The sequence below is a fragment of the Lithobates pipiens genome, unplaced genomic scaffold (assembly GCF_037356315.1).
Source record: "Lithobates pipiens isolate NorthernLeopardFrog02 unplaced genomic scaffold, aLitPip1_a1.2 Scaffold_8, whole genome shotgun sequence".
NCBI lineage: Eukaryota > Metazoa > Chordata > Amphibia > Anura > Ranidae > Lithobates > Lithobates pipiens.
In genome coordinates this window covers 607,204,862-607,230,388 of record NW_027507903.1, presented here as the reverse complement: position 1 = coordinate 607,230,388, position 25,527 = coordinate 607,204,862, and the positions used below count along the sequence as shown (strand labels likewise).

At 44.6% G+C, this 25,527-nt stretch overlaps 1 protein-coding gene and 1 non-coding gene across 3 annotated transcripts in view; both read left to right on the top strand.

Moving 5' to 3' along the window:
* CTC1 (CST telomere replication complex component 1) overlaps positions 1-25,527 on the top strand; it is a 101,996-nt gene that overhangs the window by 60,846 nt on the left and 15,623 nt on the right. For both annotated transcript variants that reach the window (XM_077470612.1, XM_077470613.1), the window contains 7 exons: positions 352-453; positions 534-592; positions 6,001-6,101; positions 6,170-6,332; positions 8,076-8,147; positions 14,955-15,102; positions 23,237-23,298. In XM_077470612.1, coding sequence (XP_077326738.1) covers positions 352-453; positions 534-592; positions 6,001-6,101; positions 6,170-6,332; positions 8,076-8,147; positions 14,955-15,102; positions 23,237-23,298 — 707 coding nt within the window. The remainder of the gene's footprint in view (positions 1-351; positions 454-533; positions 593-6,000; positions 6,102-6,169; positions 6,333-8,075; positions 8,148-14,954; positions 15,103-23,236; positions 23,299-25,527) is intronic.
* TRNAP-UGG (transfer RNA proline (anticodon UGG)) lies at positions 6,447-6,518 on the top strand. Its single transcript has one exon. It is a non-coding gene; the product is annotated as a tRNA-Pro (tRNA).

Genomic DNA, 25,527 nt, shown 5'->3' with positions numbered 1-25,527 from the left:
TCACCCTGCAGGAGGATGACAGACTCATAGCCCCCTTCTGTCTATATCACCCTGCAGGAGGAGGACAGACTCATAGCCCCTTCTGTCTGTATCACCCTGCAGGAGGAGGACAGACTCATAGCCCCCTTCTGTCTGTATCACCCTGCAGGAGGAGGACAGACTCATAGCCCCTTCTGTCTGTATCACCCTGCAGGAGGAGGACAGACTCATAGCTCCCTTCTGTCTGTATCACCCTGCAGGAGGAGGACAGACTCATAGCCCCTTCTGTCTGTATCACCCTGCAGAAGGAGGGCAGACTCATAGCTCCCTTCTGTCTGTAGACTCCGTTTCCTGTTTATTTGTATTCTGCAGGATCCTGGAATATTTGATTCATTGTCGGATTGTGGTGTAGATATGCCGCGTGGTCCGCGGTGTCTGAAGGTCCCCAGTGATTGGATGCTGGAAGATGTAGAGGTACATTTCTGATTATATAGCGGATGAGCTGTGTATTTGGTATCTGCAATATATGTGATATTTTGTTCGCGTTTCCACAGAGTTCCGAACATCCATACAATGTTGAAAGCTTCTCCATAGAGGAGGCAGTGAAAAGCAGGTAACCCAATGGATTCAATTTGTGTCAATCAGAAATGTATTCTGTTTTAGGTGGATACTTGTATGAATGCATTCTATTTTTCCCGAGACTTCCCATCCATCTACCACTGCCATTATGAGGGGAGGGGGCGTCATTCTGACCACTGGACTGTCCTTGCCATTATACATTTATGAGCATGTCAGAGAATAGAAGTGAACCCCGTCTTGCCTCTATTGACCATAAACTGATGGCCAGGAACTCCAGTATAGATATTTCAGTCCACAACAATGCATTTGTTTTTAGCTTCATGCTTGTTTTGTGTGCAAAAGGTTCAAAATCCAAGTTTCCTCCCCTCCACTGAAATATTCCAGTGCAGTGGGTGGTAATACAGTTAAAGGGCTGTTAGGAGCTCCCATCAAGAAAGCTTGACTATGCTCGCCCTTTTCCTGCCAAATTCGCCATTCATACAAGTCGTACTACAGCTTCTAGAAGTGATACAGGATCTCTGAATTGGGGGCAGAGCTATCAGTCATCCACCTGTCCTCCATTCAGAGATCCTCTGTCACTCATAGAAGCCGGCTTCTATACATGGCAGGAAAGGGCGGACATAGTTGGGCACTCTTGATGAGCGCTCCTGATAACCTATTCGGTGTATTAACCTCTGCTACATCAGACGATTACAGCGATTGGAGGGGGTAGAACAGATGAAGATTTCCCCTAAAAGAGAAGGAATCGGCACAAGGGGCACATCATACTAACTGTTATGCCCCGTACACGCGATCGGAAATTCCGCCAGCAAATGTCAGATGAGAGCTAGAGGAAAAGAGATTTCATCTCCAAATACGGAAAGGTTTCTTCACAGTAAGAGCTGTTAAAATGTGAAATAGACTCCCTGCAGAGGTGGTTCTGGCTGCTCAGTAGATTGCTTTAAGAAAGGCCTGGATTATTTCCTAGTGTGTATGCTCCACCGGACTTTTGCTGGCGGAATTCCCGCCAGTAAAAGATTGAGAGTAGGTTCTCAATTTTTCGGTCGGAAAAAGTTCAGATCGGAAATTCCGATCGCCTGTAGCAATTCCGACACGCAAAATTTCTACGCATGCTCTGAAGCATTGAAATTCATTTTCTCGGCTCGTCGTAGTTTTGTACGTCACCGCGTTCTTGACGGTCGAAAGTTCAGAGAAATTTTGTGTGACCATGTGTATGCAAGCCAAGCTTGAGCGGAATTCCGTTGGAAAAACCATCCAAGTTTTTTCCGACGGAAAATCCGATCGCGTGTATGCGGCATAAGTTACCATATTTTTCGCTCCATAAGACGCACCCGACGATAAGACCCACCTAGGTTTTAGAGGAGGAAAATAAGAAAAAAAATATTCTGAACCAAATGGTGTACTAAAATATTTACCAGTGCCCAAATAATGCAGCATGACCAGAGACAATTAAATGCAGCCTGATCTGTGCCCGTGAAATGCAGCCTGATCTGTGCCCGTGAAATGCAGCCTGACCTGTGCCCGTGAAATGCAGCCTGACCTGTGCCCGTGAAATGCAGCCTGACCCGTGCCCATGAAATGCAGCCTGACCCGTGCCCATGAAATGCAGCCTGACCCGTGCCCATGAAATGCAGCCTGACCCGTGCCCATGAAATGCAGCCTGACCCGTGCCCATGAAATGCAGCCTGACCCGTGCCCATGAAATGCAGCCTGACCCGTGCCCATGAAATGCAGCCTGACTGGTGCCAATTAAATGCAGCCTTACTAGTGCCCATGAAACTCAGCCTGACCTGGGCTTGTGAAATTCAGCCTTACCAGTGCCAATTAAATGCGGCCTGACCTGTGCCCCTGAAATGCAGCCTGACCTTTGTCCGTGAAATGCAGCCTGACGTGTGCCCATGAAATGCAGCCTGCCCTATGCCCGTGAAATACAGCCTGACCTTTGCCCATGAAATGCAGCCTGATGTGTGGTGAATGGCAAGGATGTCATCACATCTACCTGTCACTCACAGACATTTCCCCCCATTTTTGGGGGGAGTGCGTCTTATGGAATGAAAAAATAGGGTATGTTCCCTGTGCTGATTTTTGTTTTTGATTTTAGTTTAGATTTGGGCTTTAAATATATATCATTTTGAAATATATTAGTCACGAACCCCAAAATAAATCTTTTATTTTTTTATTTTTTTATTTTTTTTTTAACTCTAAAACCTATCTTGTAAACATAAATAGCTAGATTTACTAAAACTGGTGCACTCAGAATCTGGTACAGCTGTGTATGATAGCCAATCAGCTTCTAACTTCAGTTTGTTCAATTAAGCTTCGACAATAAAACCTGGAAGCTGATTGGTTTCTCTGCAGAGCCGCAGCACATTTTGCACTCTCCTGTTTTAGTAATTCTTCCCCCTATGTATTTTGCCCACACTAGAAATAGGCTTTATTACAGAACTCCATGTTGGCACACCTAATCCTACCCCCATCCCAAGGGGTGTTCGCAGTTTTCTTAAGTTTTTAAATTATATATATTTGAATATAGAAGTCTTTTTGGCTGTATATTTATCACCTTTTACTTATATAGCGCTGTCCATTTTTCGCAGCACATTGCATAAATATTGTACATTCACATCAGCCCCTGCCCCTAAGGAGCTTACAATCTAGGGTCCCTAACTCACAATTATACATATGGATATTAGGACCAATCTAGACAGGATCCAGTTAACCTACCAGCATGTCTTTTGAAGTGTGGGAGGAAAGCGGAGTACCTGAAAGGAAACCCACACAGGCACAGGGAGAACATGCAAACTCCAGGTAGTTCACATCATGTGCGACTCCTTAACCTCCCTTGTTCTCCAGAGGTGGGCAGTCCTCGGTATTGCAGAGAACATTTCTTAGGTGGGGTGATCATAATCCTGTAGTCCCAAGATGGTGTGATGACACTCCACCGGACGGCATGCATGTGACAGCCTGGCCTCACTGGAAGTCATTGAACCCTGAAGAGGAGTATTGGCAAGGACAGCACTGGAGCATGGGAAGCTGGAGAAGTAGTGCTTTAAAAGTGTTCTTCACTAGGGTGAACCTGACCTGCCTTAGCCCTTGTACACACGGTCGGAGATTCCGACAACCAAATCCGTCGGAGTAATTCCGACTGATTAATTCCGGAAGAAGTCCGGAAGTGATGTTGCATACACACGGTCAGGCTAAGTTGTCGGAAAATCCGATTGTACATAACGTGATGACATTATTTCGTTACGGCGGGACTACGTTCAGGCTAGTAGCCAATAGCTTTGGCCTAGGAATTGGATCTGAGCATGCGTGGCACTTTGTCCCTCGAAGTAGGCTACACATGATCGGAGTATGTCCGATCGGAGCATTTTGTCTGAAAATTTTACCTGCAAGTTGGAAAAATTTGGTCCGTCGGATATTCCGACGGAAACAGTCCGATGCAGACCACACACACAGTCGGATTATCCGACAAAACGGTCCGATAGGACACATTCCGTCGGAATCTCCGACCGTGTGTACAAGGGCTTAGATGTTCATGGTACTGCCAATACTGCAATACAGGTTCCCTGTGGTGTCTGCCAGCTTGTTAGTCATCACATTGATGATTCCTGTAAAATAGATTTGTCAATCTGGTGGTTTCTTTTGGGCCTCTTGCAGCCTACTCATCCTACTCATGCCTTCTTTGTAATTATTTAGAAATGTTATTCTAACAAGTCCCTATAGGGTTCTTGTACATGGTACTGATGTATGAACGTCCGATTCCTGGCAGAAAACTGTGTAAAAAAAAAAAAAAAAATGTGAGGATGAGCTACAGTGGATATAAAAAGTCTACACACCCCTGGTAAAATGTCAGGTTTCTGTGATGTGAAAAAATCAGACAAAGATGAATAATTTCAGAACTTTTTCCACCTTTAACCACTTGACCACTGGGCACTTAAACACCCTTAATAACCAGACCAATTTTCAGCTTTCGGTGCTCTCACATTTTGAACGACAATTACTCAGTCATGCAACACTGGACCTATATGAAATTTTTTTTGTCCTTTTTTTTTTCACACAAATACAGCTTTCTTTTTGTGGTATTTAATCACCTCTCGGTTTTTTATTTTTTGTGCTATAAAAGAAAAAAGCCTGAAAAATTCTGTAAAAAAAAAAAAAAATTATAATTTTTCTTCATTTCTGTTATAAAATTTAGCAGATTAGTAATTTTTTTCTTCATAAATTTTGGCCAAAATTTATACTACTACATATCTTTGGTAAAAATAAGTACAAATTGGTGGATATTATTTGGTCTTTGTGAAAGTTATAGAGTCCACAAGCTATGGTGCCAATATCTGAAAATTGATCACAGCTGAAGTACTGACGGCCTATTTCAATTCTTGAGACCCTAACATGCCAGAAAAGTACAAATACCCCCCAAATGACCCCTTTTTGGAAAGAAGACATTCCAAGGTATTTATTAAGAGGCATGATGAGTTTTTGGAAGTTGTCATTTTTTCCCACAATTCTTTGCAAAATCAAGATTTTTTTTAACTTTTTTTTTTTTTCTCACAAAATTATTCATATTATCAGTTTATTTCTCACACAGCATATGCATACCACAAATTACACCCCAAAACACATTCTGCTATTACTCCCGAGTACGGCGATACCACATGTGTGAGACTTTTACACAGTGTGGCCACATACAGAGGCCCAACATGCAGGGAGCGCCATCAGGCGTTCTGGAGCACCCAGGACAATTCTGACATTTCTCTCCTACATGTAAAAATCATCATTTATTTGCTAGAAAATTACATAGAATCCCAAAACATTATATGTTTTTTTTAGCAAAGGCCCTAGAAAATACAATGGCGGTCGTTGCAACTTTTTATCTCGCACGGTATTTGCGCAGCAATTTTTCGAACGTGTTTTTTTGGTTAAAAAAAAAAAAAAAAAACAGTAAAGTTAGCCCAATGTTTTTGCATAATGTGAAAGATGAAGTTACTCTGAGTAAATAGATACCTAACATGTCACTCTTCAAAATTGCACACGCTCGTAGAATGGCACCAAACTTCGCTACTTAAAAATCCCAATAGGCAAAGCTTTACATTTTTTTACTGGTTACATGTTTTGAGTTACAGAGGAGGTCTAGGGCTAGAATTATTGCTCTCGCTCTAACGTTCGCAGCGATATCTCACATGTGTGGTTTGAACACCGTTTTCATATGTGGGCGGGACTTACGTATGCGTTCGCTTCTGCATGCGAGCACATGGGGACAGGGGCACTTTAAGAATGCATTAAGGTGAAAAAACTCTTACTATTACAACCCCTTTAATGCAAAAAATGTATTAAGGTAAAAAAAAAACTTTTTGCCTTTTATAACCACTGTAATGTTATGGGTTGCTCGTTTTCCATTCTATAGCCCCGTATTTCTGGATATTTTCTGGTGTTTTCTTTCAGTGGTAGTGGATGTCTGGTGTCTGTGAGTGGCCTGGTGTCCTCCCGTTCCGTGTGTGACATGAAGAACACGCACACCCAACCGCGGCGAGTGCGCCCTCACGGTAAGCATCATACCTTTCCTGCAGCAGCAGAATCCATGTGGCGCTGACTCTCAATCTTCTCTCTACAGACAACTTCCTGCCACCCGGTGTCTCCATCAAGGTGATCCTGACCCAACCCGCCAGCCTAACATCAGTATCAGTCTATTTGGACCTGACACTGGGCTCCTACCCTCTGGGCCTGCTTCCGGGGGCCACTGTGCTAATGCAAGGGCTGGAGAGGAAAGTGTCCAGGTATCGTATAACACGGCTGTGCTAGCTAACAGGGCTTTCTCATATTTCTTCTGCAGCTGCAGGGCCATATGCTGATGTCATGTCTGTATGCCTTTCGTGTGACTCAGATCAGCTGGCTCGTTGGTCTAGGGGTATGATTCTCGCTTTGGGTGCGAGAGGTCCCGGGTTCAAATCCCGGACGAGCCCTACTTTTAAACAATCTGTTTTAAATTAAATTAAATGCAAGGCTGTTTTTGTTGACCTCCTTCTGAAAACACAAATTGCCTGGCTGTCTCTGCCCTCAATACTACTTTGGGACAATGACCTATGACTAGTGTGCAGATCTTAGGAAGAGAACCTAATCTGTATACTTGTAAAGTACCGGAGACAGGAAAAGTATGACAGCCAGGAAATTGGATTTTCAGAGGCAGTGGTGGGATTCTATCTTCATTATTATCTTTCTCCTTAACCTCTTCAAGACGATGTCAATTCTGACATTTGTTGTTTACAAGTTAAAATCAGTACTTTTTGATGGAAAATTACATAGAACCCCCAAACATTATATATATATATATATATATATATATATATATATATATATATATATATATATATATATATATATATATATATATATATATATATATATATATATAAATTTTTTTTATTTTTTTTAGCATAGAGAAAAAAAAGGGGTTATTCTAATATTTTACGCCGCACTGTATTTGCACAGCGGTCTTTCAAAACGCCAAAATACACTTGAGCCTAGGTTCACACCGACAGCGGGAATGAAATTGAAAGAAACAGGAAGTGGGCTGTATAAGGTATTTACTGGCAGAAAATAAAATGTTTTACTATCCAAAGTTAAAACAACAAGGGCAGAAGATTTAATAGATGGGAAGATGAAAAAATTACTGAAGTTCCGTGTAGGAACATCATGGACCCGCCCCTGAGGGGACTTCACCACAGTGCCCAGCGTTTCCAGTGTAATGACGCAGAAAGCATCAGTCTCGGCTTTACTGGGGACCGCCCACCACTTGCAGAAGATCTAAAATATTAAATATTTCCTTTATTTGTTATACTTCTGAATTATAGAGGACTTTAGAATTCAGAAGTATAACAAATAAAGGAAATACAGTGGGGGAGGGGGGAATGGTGGTTGTGAGCGGAGGGGGGGGGGGGCACATTATGAGATGGGAATGAGGGACACCTACTAACAAACGTATGTAGCCATAGGACACGCCCCCCTGTCACACCCCATTAAAGGAGAATTAACCAAAAAAAAAAGTTAATTAAATCCACGAAGGACTTTTTATTTAGCACTACTATTCCTTTATATTGGCATTTAAAATGTGCAAATGCAGCAATTTAGGAATCAGATGAAAGGTTTAGCTCTGGGAAACACTTTTTGAAAGATAAAAAGTGCATTTTATATACAACTATATGGATCAGACCAAAATGAGGGACATTGCTCCAAATCAGGGACAGTCCCTCGTAATCAGGGACAGCTGGGAGCTATGGTTCAGCGTTCAACTTTAAAATACAGAGAAGCCAAAGGAGTGCATTATGGGAGTTGGATGTAACCTGTTGGTACTAAGCGGTGGTGTCACAGATGCACCTTGGTGACATTGCTGGCTGCCAGTGAATTTCACTTTCAGGTCACCAGCAGCATGCAAGGTGACAACTACACTATGAAAGCCATGTGTTGTTTGCCTGTCTTGATGCTGATACTTGTGTATGTTCTTCTTTTTGTTGTCTATTCAGGTCTGGAAAAGTATATCTCCGCAGTGTGTCCACCACCTACATCAGGGTTCTGAGCCCTCCGACAGAGATCAGGTCTGTGCCAGGTCTTTGATATGACAGTAAAGAGTACCTGTAATCGTGGAAGAGTCGGTGTGTCATATACTAGTTATAAAGGGGGGTGGTCTGGCTTGTCTCTTTTTGGGTATTTTGGAGGAGTGATTTGTATCCCCACCTCTTTCAGTGAATACACCCCTCCTTCTGTTCCATAAGTGGACCTGTCTGCCAGTTCAAACTTTTAACACTATAAAAGTCCTACTTAATTACTTCAGCCCCAGAAGATTTTACCCCCTTCCTGACCAGAGCACTTATTGCAATTCGGCACTGCGTCGCATTTAACTGACAATTGCGCGGTCATGTGACGTGTAGCTACCAAACAAAATTGACGTCCTTTTTTTCCCACAAATACAGCTTTCTTTTGGTGCTATTTGATCACCCCTGTGGTTTTTATTTTTTTTGCGCTATAAACAGAAAAAGAGCGACAATTTTGAAAAGAAACGCATTATTTTTTACGTTTTGCTATAATAAATATCCTCAAAAAAATAACAATTTTTTTCCTATACGTCCGATACGTATTCTTCTACATATTTTTGGTAAATTTGCAAAATTGCAATAAGCGATTATTGATTGGTTTGCGCAAAGGTTATAGCGTTTACAAAATAGGGGGTAGTTTTGACGTGGATATTACAGTGGGGGAGATGATGTGGATAATACAGTGGGGGAGATGACGTGGATATTACAGTGGGGGAGATGACGTGGATATTACAGTGGGGGAGATGACGTGGATATTACAGTGGGGGAGATGACGTGGATATTACAGTGGGGGAGAGGAGGTGGATATTACAGTGGGGGAGATGACGTGGATATTACAGTGGGGGAGATGACGTGGATATTACAGGGGGGGAGATGACGTGGATATTACAGTGGGGGAGATGACGTGGATATTACAGTGGGGGAGATGACGTGGATATTACAGTGGGGGAGAGGACGTGGATATTACAGTGGGGGAGAGGACGTGGATATTACAGTGGGGGAGATGACGTGGATATTACAGTGGGGGAGAGGACGTGGATATTACAGTGGGGGAGATGACGTGGATATTACAGTGGGGGAGATGACGTGGATATTGCAGTGGGGGAGATGACGTGGATATTGCAGTGGGGGAGATGACGTGGATATTGCAGTGGGGGAGATGACGTGGATATTACAGTGGGGGAGATGACGTGGATATTACAGTGGGGGAGAGGACGTGGATATTACAGTGGGGGAGAGGACGTGGATATTACAGTGGGGGAGAGGACGTGGATATTACAGTGGGGGAGAGGACGTGGATATTACAGTGGGGGAGAGGACGTGGATATTACAGTGGGGGAGAGGACGTGGATATTACAGTGGGGGAGAGGACGTGGATATTACAGTGGGGGAGAGGACGTGGATATTACAGTGGGGGAGAGGACGTGGATATTACAGTGGGGGAGATGACGTGGATATTACAGTGGGGGAGAGGACGTGGATATTACAGTGGGGGAGAGGGCGTGGATATTACAGTGGGGGAGATGACGTGGATATTACAGTGGGGGAGATGACGTGGATATTACAGTGGGGGAGAGGAGGTGGATATTACAGTGGGGGAGATGATGTGGATATTACAGTTGGGGAGAGGAGGTGGATATTACAGTGGGGGAGAGGATGTGGAAATTACAGTGGGGGAGAGGATGTGGATATTACAGTGGGGGAGAGGATGTGGATATTACAGTGGGGGAGAGGACGTGGATATTACAGTGGGGGAGAGGACGTGGATATTACAGTGGGGGAGAGGACGTGGATATTACAGTGGGGGAGAGGACGTGGATATTACAGTGGGGGAGAGGACGTGGATATTACAGTGGGGGAGAATACGTGGATATTACAGTGGGGGAGAGGACGTGGATATTACAGTGGGGGAGAGGACGTGGATATTACAGTGGGGGAGAGGACGTGGATATTACAGTGGGGGAGAGGACGTGGATATTACAGTGGGGGAGAGGACGTGGATATTACAGTGGGGGAAACGACGTGGATATTACAGTGGGGGAGAGGAGGTGGATATTTCAGTGGGGGAGAGGAGGTGGATATTACAGTGGGGGAGAGGACGTGGATATTACAGTAGGGGAGAGGACGTGGATATTACAGGGGGGGAGATGACGTGGATATTACAGGGGGGGAGATGACGTGGATATTACAGGGGGGGAGATGACGTGGATATTACAGTGGGGGAGATGACGTGGATATTACAGTGGGGGAGATGACGTGGATATTACAGGGGGGGAGATGACGTGGATATTACAACAAAAATTATCCTGCAAAAATGGCTGCTTATCAAATCTATAGACCTAAAGTAAAAAAAAAAACTTTAAAACAATGCACTTTTTCTACTTTGATCCGTGTTAATTAAAAAAAAAAAAAATATTGCTACTGTAGAGAAAAAGAATAGATTTTATTTTTAGAATTTGTCCTGTTTAAATGACACTTAAATTAGGATTCTGGTACAAAGCATTGCAAAGTTATTTACAAATGAATTTATGGATTTTTATTTCAGTTTTGTATTTCTTTCTAATGCAAAACAATATGACATTTTTTTTTTTTAGTGGTTAGAAAAAGGGTGTTAATTAGGTCTGGTTACAGTATACTAAGGAATAAAAAGGGTTAAAGTACCACATTTTCTTCAAAAACATTTTTTTTTTCAGTCTTGTTAGGTTGCTTTAACTGTAATCATATGCAAATTGAAACACATCCCTTCCATCTGCAGATTAATTAATCAGCAGATATAAAAGTAAAAATATTTCTTTGCATATCTCTATTTCATGCCTGAACAATGTTTATAAACACTGTGTTAGAAGACCCTTCTTGACAGCAGCAACTATTACAGCTGCTGTATTTACACAGCAAAACCCTGCTGCCATTTTGACAGTCAGGAAATCCTGCCAAGTGTAAAGGTAGGAGCAGCAGAAGGACAGGCCATACTACACATGCCCTATGTATGTTTATGACTTTTTTTTGCATGTGTACCCCATGCCCAGTGTGCACAGTTTGTTAAAAGAGAAGTATGGGCAACATTTTTTCACAGGATTGCTAAGGTCCATGCTGGCTGATGTCACAGAGCCATTCCAGGCTTCATTTTGTCAGGATCCACCCAGATAGCTGATTGACAGCTTGCTCCGGGCTTCCAGCACGCAGTTGAGAGCCTTAAACCAGCTGCGTCAGCTCCCTCTCCAGCATAGAACTCCAGTGAGCACTGGAGGGGCAGAATGTAGAGAAGTGACTATATACTCAATTGACTGAGAACTGAGCCATCAGCGGTCTTGTGATTGCTCTGTTCTTCAGATTGATGCTGCAGCATGGAGTTGAGTATGCAAGTTTGTATTCTGTGAACCCCAAGCTTCTCCTGTTAAAGTGCAGCTAAAGGCAAAACTTTTTTATTTTTTTAGTTTTGGATAGAGTGGAAAGAGATTTGTTTTTTTATTGCTGACTGTGTCTGCATTAAGGAGATTCACGCTCCGTATTATCATGTTTACTGTTATATGAAGAAAATTCAAAAATTTGGGTTGTAATGGAAAGACAATCTTCAAATGTGGACACTAGTTCTGGTGACCTGGGGGGCCCCAAGGTTTTCCCTTCATTTGCAGGGATTTCCTTTCACTTCCTGTTTTGGCTGTGGGACAGGAAGTCAAGGGAAATCTCCCCAATGGGACACAGATGGCAAAAAAAATATGGCAGGGATTATAACCCTCGCTTACACTATCCAAAATGAGAAAAAAACGTTTTTCTTTTATAGTGAGGGAGAAAAAAAGTATTTGATCCTCTGCTGATTTTGTACGTTTGCCCACTGACAAAGAAGTGATCAGTCTATAATTTTAATGGTAGATTTATTTTAGTGAGTGACAGAAGGACAACAAAAATATCCAGAAAAACACATTTAAAAAAGTTATACATTTATTTTGCAATATATTTAATGAGTGAAATAAGTATTTGATCCCCTATCAATCAGCAAGATTTCTGGCTCCCAGGTGTCTTCTATACAAGTAAGCAGCTGAGATTAGGAGCACTCTCTTAAAGGAAGTGCTCCTAATCTCAGCTTGTTACCTGTATGAAAGACTCCTGTCCAGAAGCAATCTATCAGATTCCAATCTCTCCACCACGGCCAAGACCAAAGAACTGTCCAAGGATGTGAGGGACAAGGTTGTAGACCTACACAAGGCTGGAATGGGCTACAAGACCATCGCCAAGCAGCTTTGTGAGAGGGTGACAACAGTTGGAGCAATTGCAAATGGAAGATACATAAAATAACTGTCGATCTCCCTCAGTCTGGGGCTCCATGCAAGATCTCACCTCCTGGAGTTTCAATGGTCATGAGAACGGTGAGGAATCAGCCCAGAACTACACAGGAGAATCTTGTCAATGATCTCAAGGCAGCTGGGACCAAAGTCACCAAGAAAACAATTGGTAACACACTACAGTGAGGGGCTGAAATCCTGCAGCACCCACAAGGTCCCTCAGCTCAAGAAAGCCCATGTACAGCCCTTCTGAAGTTTGCTAAAGAACATCTGAATGATTCAGAGGAGAACTGAGTGAAAGTGTTGTGGTCAGATGAGACCAAAATCAAACTCTTTGGCATCAACTCAACATGTTTGGAGGAGGAGGAGGAATGCTGCCTATGACTCCAAGAACACCATCCCCATCATCAAACATGGAGGTGGAAAAATTATGCTTTGGGGGTTTTTCTGCTAAGGGGACAGGACAACTTCACTGCATCAAAGGGACGATGGACGGGGCCATGTATCGTCAAATCTTGGATGAGAACCTCCTTCCCTCAGCCAGGGCATTGAAAATGGGTCGTGGATGGGTATTCCAGCATGACAATGACCCAAAACACACTGCCAACCCAACAAAGGAGTGGCTCACAAAGAAGCAAATTAAGGTCCTGGAGTGGCCTAGCCAGTCTCCAGACCTTAGTCCCATAGAAAATATCTGGAGGGAGCTGAAGGTTCGAGTTACCAAACATCAGCCTCAAAACCTTAATGACTTGGAGAGGATCTGCAAAGAAGAGTGGGACAAAATCCCTCCTGAGATGTGTGCAAACCTGGTGGCCGACTACAAGAAACATCTGACCTGTGTGATCGCCAACAAGGGTTTTGCCACCAAGTCCTAAGTCATGTTTTGTGAAGGGGTCAAATACTTATTTCACTCATTAAAATGCTAATTAATTTATAACTTTTTTTTAAATGCGGTTTTCTGGATTTTTTTTTCGTTGTTCTTCCGTCTCTCACTGTTAAAATAAACCGACCATTAAAATGTATAGACTGATCATTTGTCAGTGGGCAAACGTACAAAAATCAGCAGGGGATCAAATACTTCACTGTAGTTTTACTTTAAAGTGAAAGTTCATGCTAAAACTAAAATCCCTGCATCTATAGCCACCAACATTCTAACACTAACCTATCTAGCCCTGTAAAGAAGAAACAAATATACATACCTTCCAGCGGCAGAAGCTCTGCTGCGTACACGTCGGACAACTGCTGTGAAATTAATGGGATGTCGGATGTGTCCTCTTCACTTACCTCCACAGCAAAGCCGCGGCTGACAGCTCAGCATGGGGTCAGTGCTTCCGCCGCTGGAGATCGGGTCGGATCGTCTGCAGAAAAGGTATGTATACTGATTTTTTTTCTTTACAGGGCTAGATAGGTTAGTGTTAGATTGTTGGTGGCTATAGATGCAGGGATTTTAGTTTTAGCATGGACTTCCACTTTAACCACTTCCCGACTGGCGCACGACAATGTACGTCGGCAGAATGCCATCGCACGCCGGTCGGGACCCCCGTGAGTCCGGTTGCGGGTAACGCAGAGTCTATCGCCGTGGGGATACCCGTGATCGTCTCACGGGGAGGCTGAACAGGGAGATGCCGATATAAACAGCATCTCCCCGTTCTGCCTAGCAACAAGTGACACTGATCTCTGCTCCAAACTAGCACACAGCCCAGCCCCCCACAGTTAGTAACACGCCCTAGTACACACTTAACCCCTACACTGCCACCCCTGGTTAACCCCTTCACTGCCAGTGTCATTTACACAGGAATCAGTGCATTTGTATAGCAGTGATTGCTGTATAAATGACAATGGTCCCAAAAATGTGTCAAAAATGTCCGATGTGTCCGCCATAATGTCGCAGTCACAATAAAAAATCACTAATTGCTGCCATTACTAGTAAAAAAGAAATTATTAATAAAATTCCATAAAACTATCCCCTATTTTGTAAACGCTATAAATTTTGCGCAAACCAATCAATAATCACGTATTGCAATTTTTTTTTTTTATTTATTTTTTTTTTTTACCAAAAATATGTAGAAGAATATGTATCGGTCTAAACTGAGGAAAAAAAAAATTTTTTTTTATATATTTTAGGGGAATATTTATTATAGCAAAAAGTAAAAAATAATGCATTTTTTTTTTTTCAAAATTGTCGCTCTATTTTTGTTTATAGCGCAAAAAATAAAAACCGCAGGGGTGATCAAATACCACCAAAAGAAAGCTCTATTTGTGGGAAAAAAAAGGACATTTTTGTTTGGGAGCCACGTCACACGACCGCGCAATTGTCAGTTAAAGCGTGCAGTGCCGAATCGCAAAAAGCGATCTGGTCTTAAGCCAGCAAAATGGTCTGGTCTGAAAGTGGTTAAGTCTCACTTTGTGATTAGGTGATTGAATTATCTGACACTTTCTTGCTTTCTTGGTTGCTGATTTTTTTTTTTATTTGTTGTCCTACCTTAAATCTTGTCTGTGTGCATTTGTTTCCCCCTCATGCTGTGTACAGTGATAGTAGTCACCCAGCTCCACCTCTTGTGCTATTCAGACAACTCTCTGGTTTGCCTTCATCCCAGCGTGCCGTGTGCTCAGTAACCCATGTCCTCGGTGTCACCTTGTCCTGGGACTGCTCCATGTGTTGCAGCACATTCTCCCAGGTAAGCATTTTAGATCTCTTCCCATTTAAAGTGTCCACACTCTGTGTACAATCCAATCTTTGTAGCTAGAAAAAAATTGACCACTTTCAATCGATGTTCTTTAAAGTGCATCTGGGCCCAGACAATAAACTATTTTACGTATTTTGTATTAAGCCATAAATGAGATTTCGTAAAACAAGCAATAACTGACCTCTGTAGCTGCTTGCACTGTGAAGTAATTCATTCTCATATATCCTCTAAGATCACAGCAAAGACTCTAAATTCTAGTTTCGGGTTCCAACAGCTTAGAATTACCCTGGTGAGTGTGTATAAGAGGGTTAGCAGCCTGCCAACATCTGCTCTCATAGAAAAAAAAGCTTATGAGATCTCACTGCCTCTTTGTTGTACAGTTTTTTGCTTCATTTTGTCTTTCCTCATTCCTCACCAGCATGCTAATGAAATGTTTAAATAAAATCTTTCAGTGTTCATTACATACCATATTTTTGACCCAGTGATGTCTCTGTGCTCATCTATGCAATGTTGGCTGATTGGAGGGGCCAGCAGGGTGCTTTACACAGCCTTTTGAAAGCATCACAGCATCCTGCCTCAGTACTCCTCTCATGATAGGAAATAGGAAACAAGGTAAATACAAAAACACTGAATTTCAAAAGAGCCAACTTCCCTAAACTAGGAATCTTGCTAGAAGGCATTTATTGGGATAAAATCTTAGGAACAAAGAACAAGGAGGAGAGATGGGTTTGCTTTAAGAGCATATTAAAGAAGTGCATTAGGTAGCCATTTGGCACACTGGTTGACGCTTCTCTGTAAACAATATGTCAAATGTGTTTTTTCTTTTTTCTGTTAATACGCTGGTTTTCTTACCAGAAATGTAGACTGAAGGGAAGACTTGGGAAGTTTTTTTCTTGGCAAAAAGCCTCCAATTCCTGTAAATTCTTGGGCTGTCTTGCATGAACTGCACATGTGAGATCTCCCCAGAGTGGCTCAATGATATTGAGGTCAGGAGACTGAGATGGCCACTCCAGAACTTTTACTTTATTCTGCTGTAGCCAATGACAGGTCAACTTGGCCTTGTTTTTTGGATCATTGTCATGTTGGAATGTCCAAGTACGTCCCATGCGGAGCTTCCTGGTTGATGAATGCAAATGTTCCTCCGATATTTTTTGATAACATACTGCATTCCTTTTGCCATCAATTTTTGCAAAATTTCCTGTGCCTTTGTAGCTCACACATCCCCAAAACATCAGCGATCCACCTCCGTGTTTCACAGTAGGAATGGTGTACCAGTCATCATAGGCCTTGTTGACTCCTCTCCAAATGAACCGTTTATGGTTGTGGCCAAAAAGATCAATTTTGGTCTCATCACTCCAAGTGACTTTGTGCCAGAAGGTTTGAGGCTTGTCTCTGTGCTGTTTGCCATATTGTAAGTGGGATACTTTGTGCCATTTGCATAGTAATGGCTTTCTTCTGGCGACTCGACCATGCAGCCCATCTTTCTTCAAGTGCCTCCTTATTGTGCATCTTGAAACAGTCACACCACATGTTTTCAGAGAGTCCTGTATTTCACCTGAAGTTATTTGTGGGTTTTTCTTTGCATCCCGAACAATTTACCTGGCAGTTATGGCTGAAATTGTAGTTGGTCTACCTGACCATGGTTTGGTTTCAATAGAACCCCTCATTTTCCATTTCTTGATTAGAGTTTGAACACTGCTGATTAGTGATGGACGAACTTCCGACGGGACGTTTCGTGAAAGCGGCCGATAGTTCGCGAACCGTAACGTTCGCGGCGGGCCCCATTGACTTCAATGGGAGGCGAACTTTGCAAATTTAAAGGTCAAATTTGCAGCCACAAAATAATTAATAGCTGTGCAAACATAGTCCCACCACATGGCCAATGACATAACACATGTATGAGGTGAATCTGGGATCGACAACTACAAGCATTCTTTTTTTATATGGGAAATTGTTGTGACAATTCAGGACTGTGAAGCGCATGAAGGCAATGGAGGAGAGGGAAGGTCAGGGTAGGCAAAGAAGAGGGTGCAGGAGATGATCACCAGCAGCGTGACATACAGCAATGACACCTGCACCGTGATAGAGTCATCTGACACCAGCACTGTGATACAGAGCACTGACATCAGCAGCGTGACATAAAGCACTAATACCAGCACCGTGATATACAGCACTGACAGCAGCACCGTGATAGAGAGCACTGACATCAGCAGCGTGACATACAGCAATGACACCTGCACCGTGATAGAGTGATCTGACACCAGCACCGTGATAGAGAGCACTGACATCAGCAGCGTGACATAAAGCACTAATACAAGCACCGTGATATACAGCACTGACAGCAGCACCGTGATAGAGAGTACTGACATCAGCACCGTGTTATACAGCATTGACACCTGCACCGTAAGCAGCACCAGGAGGAAGTCAGCATAGCACAGGCATGGTGGGAGCCCCTCATAATGAGCATAGCACAGGGATGGTGGGAGCCCCTCATAATGAGCATAGCACAGGGATGGTGGGAGCCCCTCATAATGAGCATAGCACAGGGATGGTGGGAGCCCCTCATATGCACAGCAGAGGTATAGCCCCAGGAGGAAGTCAGCACAGGGATGGTGGGAGCCCCTCATAATAAGCAGCCCCAGGAGGATGTCAGCATAGCACAGGGGTGGTGGGAGCCCCTCATAATAAGCAGCCCCAGGAGGAAGTCAGCACAGCACAGGGATGGTGGGAGCCCCTCATAATAAGAATAGCACAGGGATGGTAGGAGCCCCTCATAATATGCACAGCAGAGGTACAGCCCCAGGAGGAAGTCAGCACAGCACAGGGATGGTGGGAGCCCCTCATAATAAGCAGCCCCAGGAGGAAGTCAGCACAGCACAGGGTTGGTGGGAGCCCCTCATAATAAGCAGCCCCAGTAGAAATATGACACCGCTCAACCTCTTCAAAGAGGGTACGGGCATATAGTACGGTGTGCTGTTTTGGACAAGGAAGTGAGCCAAATGAAGAAAGAAGGTCTGTGTGCTCGATTAAAAAAATTGTTTATAGACATATACATGGTCTACTGGTCACATGTGTTGAATTCCCCGAGATCAATGCCTCATTCATTTTTAGAAATGTGAGGTAGTTAACACTGTCGTGAGCTAGGCAAGTACGCTTATCGGTCACGATCCCCGCTGCTGCGCTGAACGTCCTTTCGGACAGGACACTGGATGAGGGGCAAGCCAACAGTTCGATTGCAAATTGGGCAAGCTCTGGCTAGAGGTCAAGCCTGTCCACCCAGTAGTCCAGGGGTTCATCACTCCTCAGAGCGTCCACATCGGCCGTTAACACGATGTAGTCGGACACCTGACGGTCTAGGCGTTCCCTGATGCTGGATCCGGATGACACCTGTCGATGGGTCGGCTGAAAGAATGACCTCATATCCGAAGTCACCAACACATTTTCAAACCGCCCTCTTCTTGCAGGCGCTGTTGGATTGGTACCCGCAACTCCTTCTCTAGGAGTGGGAATTGCTCCTCTGCCAGCGCACGCAAAAGCAGAATGCAGCATTTCTCGAAGCAAGGCCTGTAAGTGCTCCATTCTGCCAGCCCTCTGTGACGGCGGTAACATTTCCGCCATTTTGTGTTTGTACCGGGGGTCTAAGTACGTTGCCACCCAGTACTGGTCCTTGACCCTTATGCTTTTTATACGGGGGTCCCTATTAAAACACTGGAGCATGAAGGCCCCCATTTGCACTAAACTGGAAGCGGTGTGGTGGCCTGGCTCCTGCTCATCATCCAGGATAATGTCGTCCTCTTCATTCTCCTCTCTCCATCCACGCACAACAGAGATCCCAGAAAGGTTTAAAGTATGCTCTTCTTGCTCCTCCTCATCCGCCCGGGCACCATCCTCCTCTGACTCCTCTTCAGACTCCTGTTGTTGACTTCTCTCAGATAGAGTAGCCCCCCCAGGAATTCATCCAGCATTGTGACTTCCTCATCTTCCCGCTCCTGCTCCTCCACAGCTTGATCAATGACACGATGCAATGCACGCTCCATAAAGAAGGCATAAGGTACCATGTCACTGATGGCGCCATGGCTGCGACTGACCAGTTTGGTGATCTCCTCAAATGGCCGCAGAAGTCTGCATGCGTCGCGCATTAAAGGCACTGGTGAAAAAAAACCCAGCTCCCCAGAACCTGTTCTGCCGCAGAGTTCATACAGGTAGACGTTAACTGCACGTTTCTGCTGGAGCAGCCTATCAAGCATATAGAAGGTTGAGTTCCATCACGTCGGGCAATCGCAAATAAGACGTCTGACCGGCAGATTGTGTCGCCGCTGAATGTCAGCAAGGCGAGCCATGGCCGTGTAAGATCTTCTGAAATGGGCCGAGATTTTCCTTGCCTGCCGCAACATGTCCTGGACCCCAGGGTATTTGACAAGGAATCGCTGCACGACCAAGTTTAAGACGTGTGCCATGCATGGCACGTGCGTGATTTTGCCCTGTTTCAATGCGCTAAGCAGATTGGCACCGTTGTCACACACCACTTTACCAACTGTCAAATTGAGCGGTGTTAGCCACTGATCTGCCTGTGAACGCAAAGCTGAAAGGAGTGCCGGGCCAGTGTGGCTCTTGGCTTCCAGGCACAACAGACGCAGCACGGCATGGCAACGTCTCACCTGGCATGTCGAATAGGTTCTGGGGAGCTTGGGCGGCGCAGCGGAAAAGGAGGAGTCAGCCGAGGAGGAGAGGGAGGAGGATGGAGGAGGAGGAGAAGAAGGGCCAGGCCTGCATGTAATTCGTGGCGGTAAAACCAAATCTACACGGGTGCCACGGATTACATGCTTGAAGGTTCACCCAGTGGGCAGTAAAAGTGGTATACCTTCCCTGCCCGTGTTTGCTAGACCACGTGTCTGTGGTCAGATGTATCTTGGCACCGACAATGTGTGCCAGAGATACATTCACTTGCTGCTGAACATGGCCATATAGCTCTGGGATGCCCTTCTCTGAGAAATACTTCCTTCCTGGGACCTTCCATTGTGGTGTTCCAATGGCCACAAATTTGCGAAAGGCCTCCGAGTCCACCAGTTTATATGGCAGTAGTTGGCGGGCTATGAGTTCTGACAAGCCAGCTGTCAACCGTTGGGCAAGAGGGTTATCCGGCGTCATCATTTTTTTACGCTCGAACATTAGGCCCACGGAAGCCTGCCTTTTTGCAGAAAAACGTGAGCTTGGCGTGATGGAAGGTGGAGTGGAGGACAATTGTGAGGAGAGAGGAGAAGTAGAAGACGAGGCTGGACGGTGAGAGCCTGGAGTGTGGCTTTGTGTGTTCCGTTGCTCCCACTGGGCTCGGTGATGGCTGCTCATGTGCCTTCTTAAGGCGGTCGTCCCTAGGTGAGTGTTGGGCTTACCGCAACTAATGCGTTGACTGCAAAGATTGCAGATGGCAACGCTATTGTCAGCAGCAGACACGTTAAAAAAAAAGCCCACACTGCGGAGCCATGTGCCGGTGTCCTGGGAGCGCCAGATGTGACCGTACATGGTCGATGACTCGCTCCTGATACATTCGCAGTCGCTTTGTCCCTCCTGTGCAATGTAAGTTATTCCTGCTTCTCCTCCCTATCTGCTGGTCCATATCTCCCTCTGAACTCCCCTCCTCTTCCTCTCTTGTGGGCACCCATGTGACATCACTAGACACGTCATCATCGACGTCACCTTCCCCACCGCTATAAGTAGAGATCTCGGAGTAGGCAGCAACACCGGGGACCAACCTCCTCCTTGGGCTGATCTGGGTACTGTCGTCAGACTGCTGAGTAGCGGTTGTTGCTACCTCCTCTTCCTGATCCAATACCAAGAGTGGCTGCGCATCAGAAATGTCTTGATATGGATCGGAAAATAATTCCTGTGACTCAAGCGGAAGGTATGTGGTGGTGGTGGTGTTGTTGGTGGTAGTGTCTTTGGGGGTGCACATAGCAGAGAGTGAAGAAGAGGTTGCAGATCGAGAGGATTAGGAGGGTGCAGAAGAATAAGGCTGAGTGAGCCACTCAACCAAGTCTGGTGCGTCCTTTAAAGTAATTGAACGCACCTTCCGCAACTTCCCACTTTGGCTCAAGCCTGTTGCTCCTGCCCTACCCCTACCACCCCTGCGGAAGGGCCTGCCTCTTCCTCTGTCTGTCATTTTTTAAATGACCCTGTGGCAAAACTCTCAGTCCCTATACTGATAAAGACTGCTGCAGTATAGGGCAGAGGTCAGCAGTAGTGCACCTCAACCCTATGTATTGTGGACCTATACCAGTCCTTATGGAATAGCAGACTGTACCTCACTCAACCCTATGTACTGTAGCACCCTAGATCAAGTTACCAGTCCTTATAAGGACCTTTGTGGAACAAGTAGGTTGTGACTGATTAGCAGACTGTACGTCAGTCCCTATACTGATGAAGGACTGCTGCAGTATAGGGCAGCGGTCAGCAGTAGTGCACCTCAACCCTATGTATTGTGGACCTATACCAGGCCTTATGGAATAGCAGACTGTACCTCACTCAACCCTATGTACTTTAGCACCCTAGACCAAGTTACCAGTCCTTATAAGGACCTTTGTGGAACAAGTAGGTTGTGACTGATTAGCAGACTGCAGCAGAAGGGCAGCAGTCAAGTATAATATTCTTTCTATATTTGGAAGAAAGAATATTATACGTGTACAAGCCTATTACCATACCAGTCCTGAAAAGAACCTTTGTGGACCTAATAGTAACAGCTACTGATTAAACTGACCCTCACTGCCTCACACACAGCTTCCTGCCTGTCCCTATATAAACTGACAAAACAGAGGCTGCTGGAACAATAACTTGAATAGCACTTTTGTGGACCTGATAGTAACAGCTAATGATTAAACTGACTGTCCCTGCAGCACACACCGTCCTGTCCCTTTCTCTAAACTGACAAAAGACACTCAGGCTGCTGCAACAATCAGTAGCACAGCAGTGCCTCAAACCTATATCCTGAACTACACTTAACACCTATACCAGTCCTGAAAAGAACTTTTGTGTACCAAATAGCTAGCGATTTGGGTCACTGCAATCTCTCCCTGCTCCGCACAGCAACCTCTCCCTATAGTGACAGAAGAAAGAATGTAAAATGGCCGCCGGATCGGGTCTATTTATAAGTTAGGGGGAATGTCCAAGTGTCCATGTGCTGTAATGTCTCAATTGGCTGTCCTGTACCCCATGATGGATGTGTCATCATAGGTCAAAGTTCTTTTACACAGTAAACACGGAAGTCCACCGGGCGAACGGCGGCAATAGTCCGCCGATCGGGCGGACCGCGAACAGCCGAAATTAGCCGCGAAACGACCGCCGGGCGAACCGTTCGGCCATCACTACTGCTGATTGGCATTATCAATTCCTTGGATATCTTTTTATATCCCTTTCCTGTTTTATACAGTTCAACTGCCTTTTCCTGCAGATCCTTTGACAATTATTTTGCTTTCCCCCTGACTCAGAATCCAGAAATGTCAGTGCAGCACTGGATGAAAGATGCAAGGGTCTGTCAGGAGTCCAGAAACTCATTGACCTTTTATACATACACACTAATTACAAGCAAACAGGTCAGGATTGTTAACTTTAATAGCCATTCAAACCCCTTTGTGTCAACCTGTGTGCATGTTATCAGGCCAAAATCACCAGGGTATGTAAACTTTTGATCAGGGTTGTTTTGGGTAGTTTCTGTTGTCATTATGATATAAAAAGAGTAAACAAAGTTGATTGATAATAAATGGCTTCAGTCAAACACTGAAAGAAATGTTTTTGTGTTATCATTCATATTCTCTGAAAAATGGCCAAGAAATCATAAATTCTGCCAGGGTATGTAAACTTAAACTGTATGTAATTTAACATTTTTGATCAATCAGTAATTTTATTGTTTTGTGTATGGCCATCATTTGTTGGGATTGTACAATCAGATTGTAATGGATGTAGGCAGCTTAAATTCAACCTGTGCTTTGCACATACCTAACTCCTTTTCATACTCCCACCTCTCCTCATGGTAAAATGGTCAGAAAAGTGTATGGTTCTTCCAGTGTTGTGTGATTTGCATGGTACGCCACCTAAACCTGACAGCCGCCATCGGTTTTCTCTTTTCTGTCTCCAGGGATTATGTGAGCGCTCGCCCCTCTGCACCTCTCAGTCCGGAGTCTTCCGAGCAAATGCTTGGTGAGTGCAACACTAAATTACCCCAGAACTTTTTCTGATAGAGGTAAAGAAGCCGACTTGATTTTAAAAGGTTGTGAGGTTTGACATGTTTTTTAGTACCACAGTCTGCACTCTGCTGCCTATTCTTAAAATGTAGGCCTTGTTGCTGAGCCTGCAGGTGTTCCCAGAGTTCTTTATCCACCTTTCCCCACTTGGGGTTGATTTACAGAGCGGATATCGTTATTTGCTCTCGGTTTTACTTTCCCATGTTCCTCCGTACCCATTCCTAAAATGTAGGCCATGCTGCTGAACCTGCAAGGTGTTCCTGAAGTTCTCTCAGTCTAATGCCGCAGAGAGCGTTATGTGATTGGAGGCCGTACTGCTGCCTTGTGACATTTTGGTGAAAGTAAAAACAAAAGCAAAATGCAATCGATGTCCACATGGCCGTTCTAACCCTGCTTGGTCTCTTTCTGAAAGCTGAAGTCTAGTAAAAAAAAAAAAAGGTTTTGGGTATATAGCACCAGTCACATAACTATCCACTAATGAAGAATATCCTGCCTCCTGCTGGTTACTGTAAAAAAAAAAAAAATCTCCTTTCAGTGAGACCAGATCCACTCACAACGAGGATCTTCTGTGAATGGACAAGGGGAGAGGAGAATGCCACGATCTCCTCTTACATTCACAGAACACCTTGCATTCCATGAAAAGAATATAAAACATTTTCTCAGTGGAGGAGGGGAGAGGAAGAGACTTCCAGAGCTCTCTGCTGTATGTGTTTTTTTCTTAGAGGGCGGCAATGCTAGGCAGAGCTTTGAGGAATTCCAGTGTTGTCACCCTTTCATCAGCTATTCCCACAAGCACATCACGTTGGTGCTGGGGAGGAGACATGGACAAGACTGTTCTCTCCTCTGATGGACAAGCTGTTAGCATTTCCTTTAGCCACAGGCCCCACTCAGCTGTCACCAACGGGCAGTGGCGTCGCTAGGGGGTGGCTTTTGGGGCTATAACCCCGAATCTGGGGCCCATGGCCCCCGAGTCTCTGCAGGGGTCCCCAAGGGGAGGGAAGGTTCTCTGGAGACCCTGATGTAAGGGGGGCTCTCTGTGGAGATATATATATATATATATATATATATATATATATATATATACACAAACACATATATTACTGTATATACATGTGTATGCCCGCCCAAACATATGACTTTCTTTACAACGGTACTATGGGCTCTATCCCCAGATATTTTGTAGACCTAGCAACACCCCTGCCAACGTGTATCCCGTGCAGTCCAGCTCCCAAGTGCCGTGGCTGGTAACTGCCAATAGCACACCCTCCATTTACATGAAGTGGAATTCTGCTTGGGAGTTTTGGTATATCCATTGCCTGCACCTTACACCCACTTACACTGGCAAGTTGCAAGACAATCCCACCCACCACCACCTCTTTTTTTACTTTAAGGGACTGACAGTCTGGGGCAAATAGTGTAAAATTACTAGAAAGGCAAGTGACTTTTTTTGTTTAACAGTGTAGCACCCTCATAGTAGGCAGGGTTGCTAAAAAATTTAGCTTGTATAGGTGGTAACTAGCCTTGCTTATTGATAGGGGATTCGCAGTTTTTTTTCCCCCTAACTCTGGATTTGATGCACCTCTCTTTTGTCACTAGGTGGCATTGTTTCCTGTGGAAGTAGAATGATCAAGGTATAGGATAGGGAATCCAGACCAGGAGTGAATAGGTTGGCTCAGCCAATTGGCAGGGGTCTCTTTGGTCCCTTGGCCTGCTGGGAGCACCTATTCGTGAGTAGTCGATTGGGGTTCTGTGCCACTTGGATGGCTGTCTGGCTGGATATGTGTCACAAGGCTCCGGGCTGCTAGGCAGAATCCTGCGGCCTATCTTGGGAGCTGCTAGGCTGTCTGAGGCCTATCCATACCTCCCAACTTTTTGAGATGGGAATGAGGGACACCTATCAGCAAAAGTATGCAGGCATAGGACACATCCCTTGCTACACCCCCTTAAAGGAGAGTTGTACAAAAAAACAAGATTGGTTAAACCCACAAGCGCTTTTTTTTACCACTACTATTCCTTTATATTGGCTTTTGGAATTTACAAATGCAGCAATTTAGAAATCAGATGAAAGGTTTAGCGCTGGGAAACATTTTTTTATAGATAAAAAGTGCATTTTATACACAACTATATAGATCAGACCAACTTGAGGGACAAATGAGGAGGAATGAGGGACAGAGGGACATTGCTC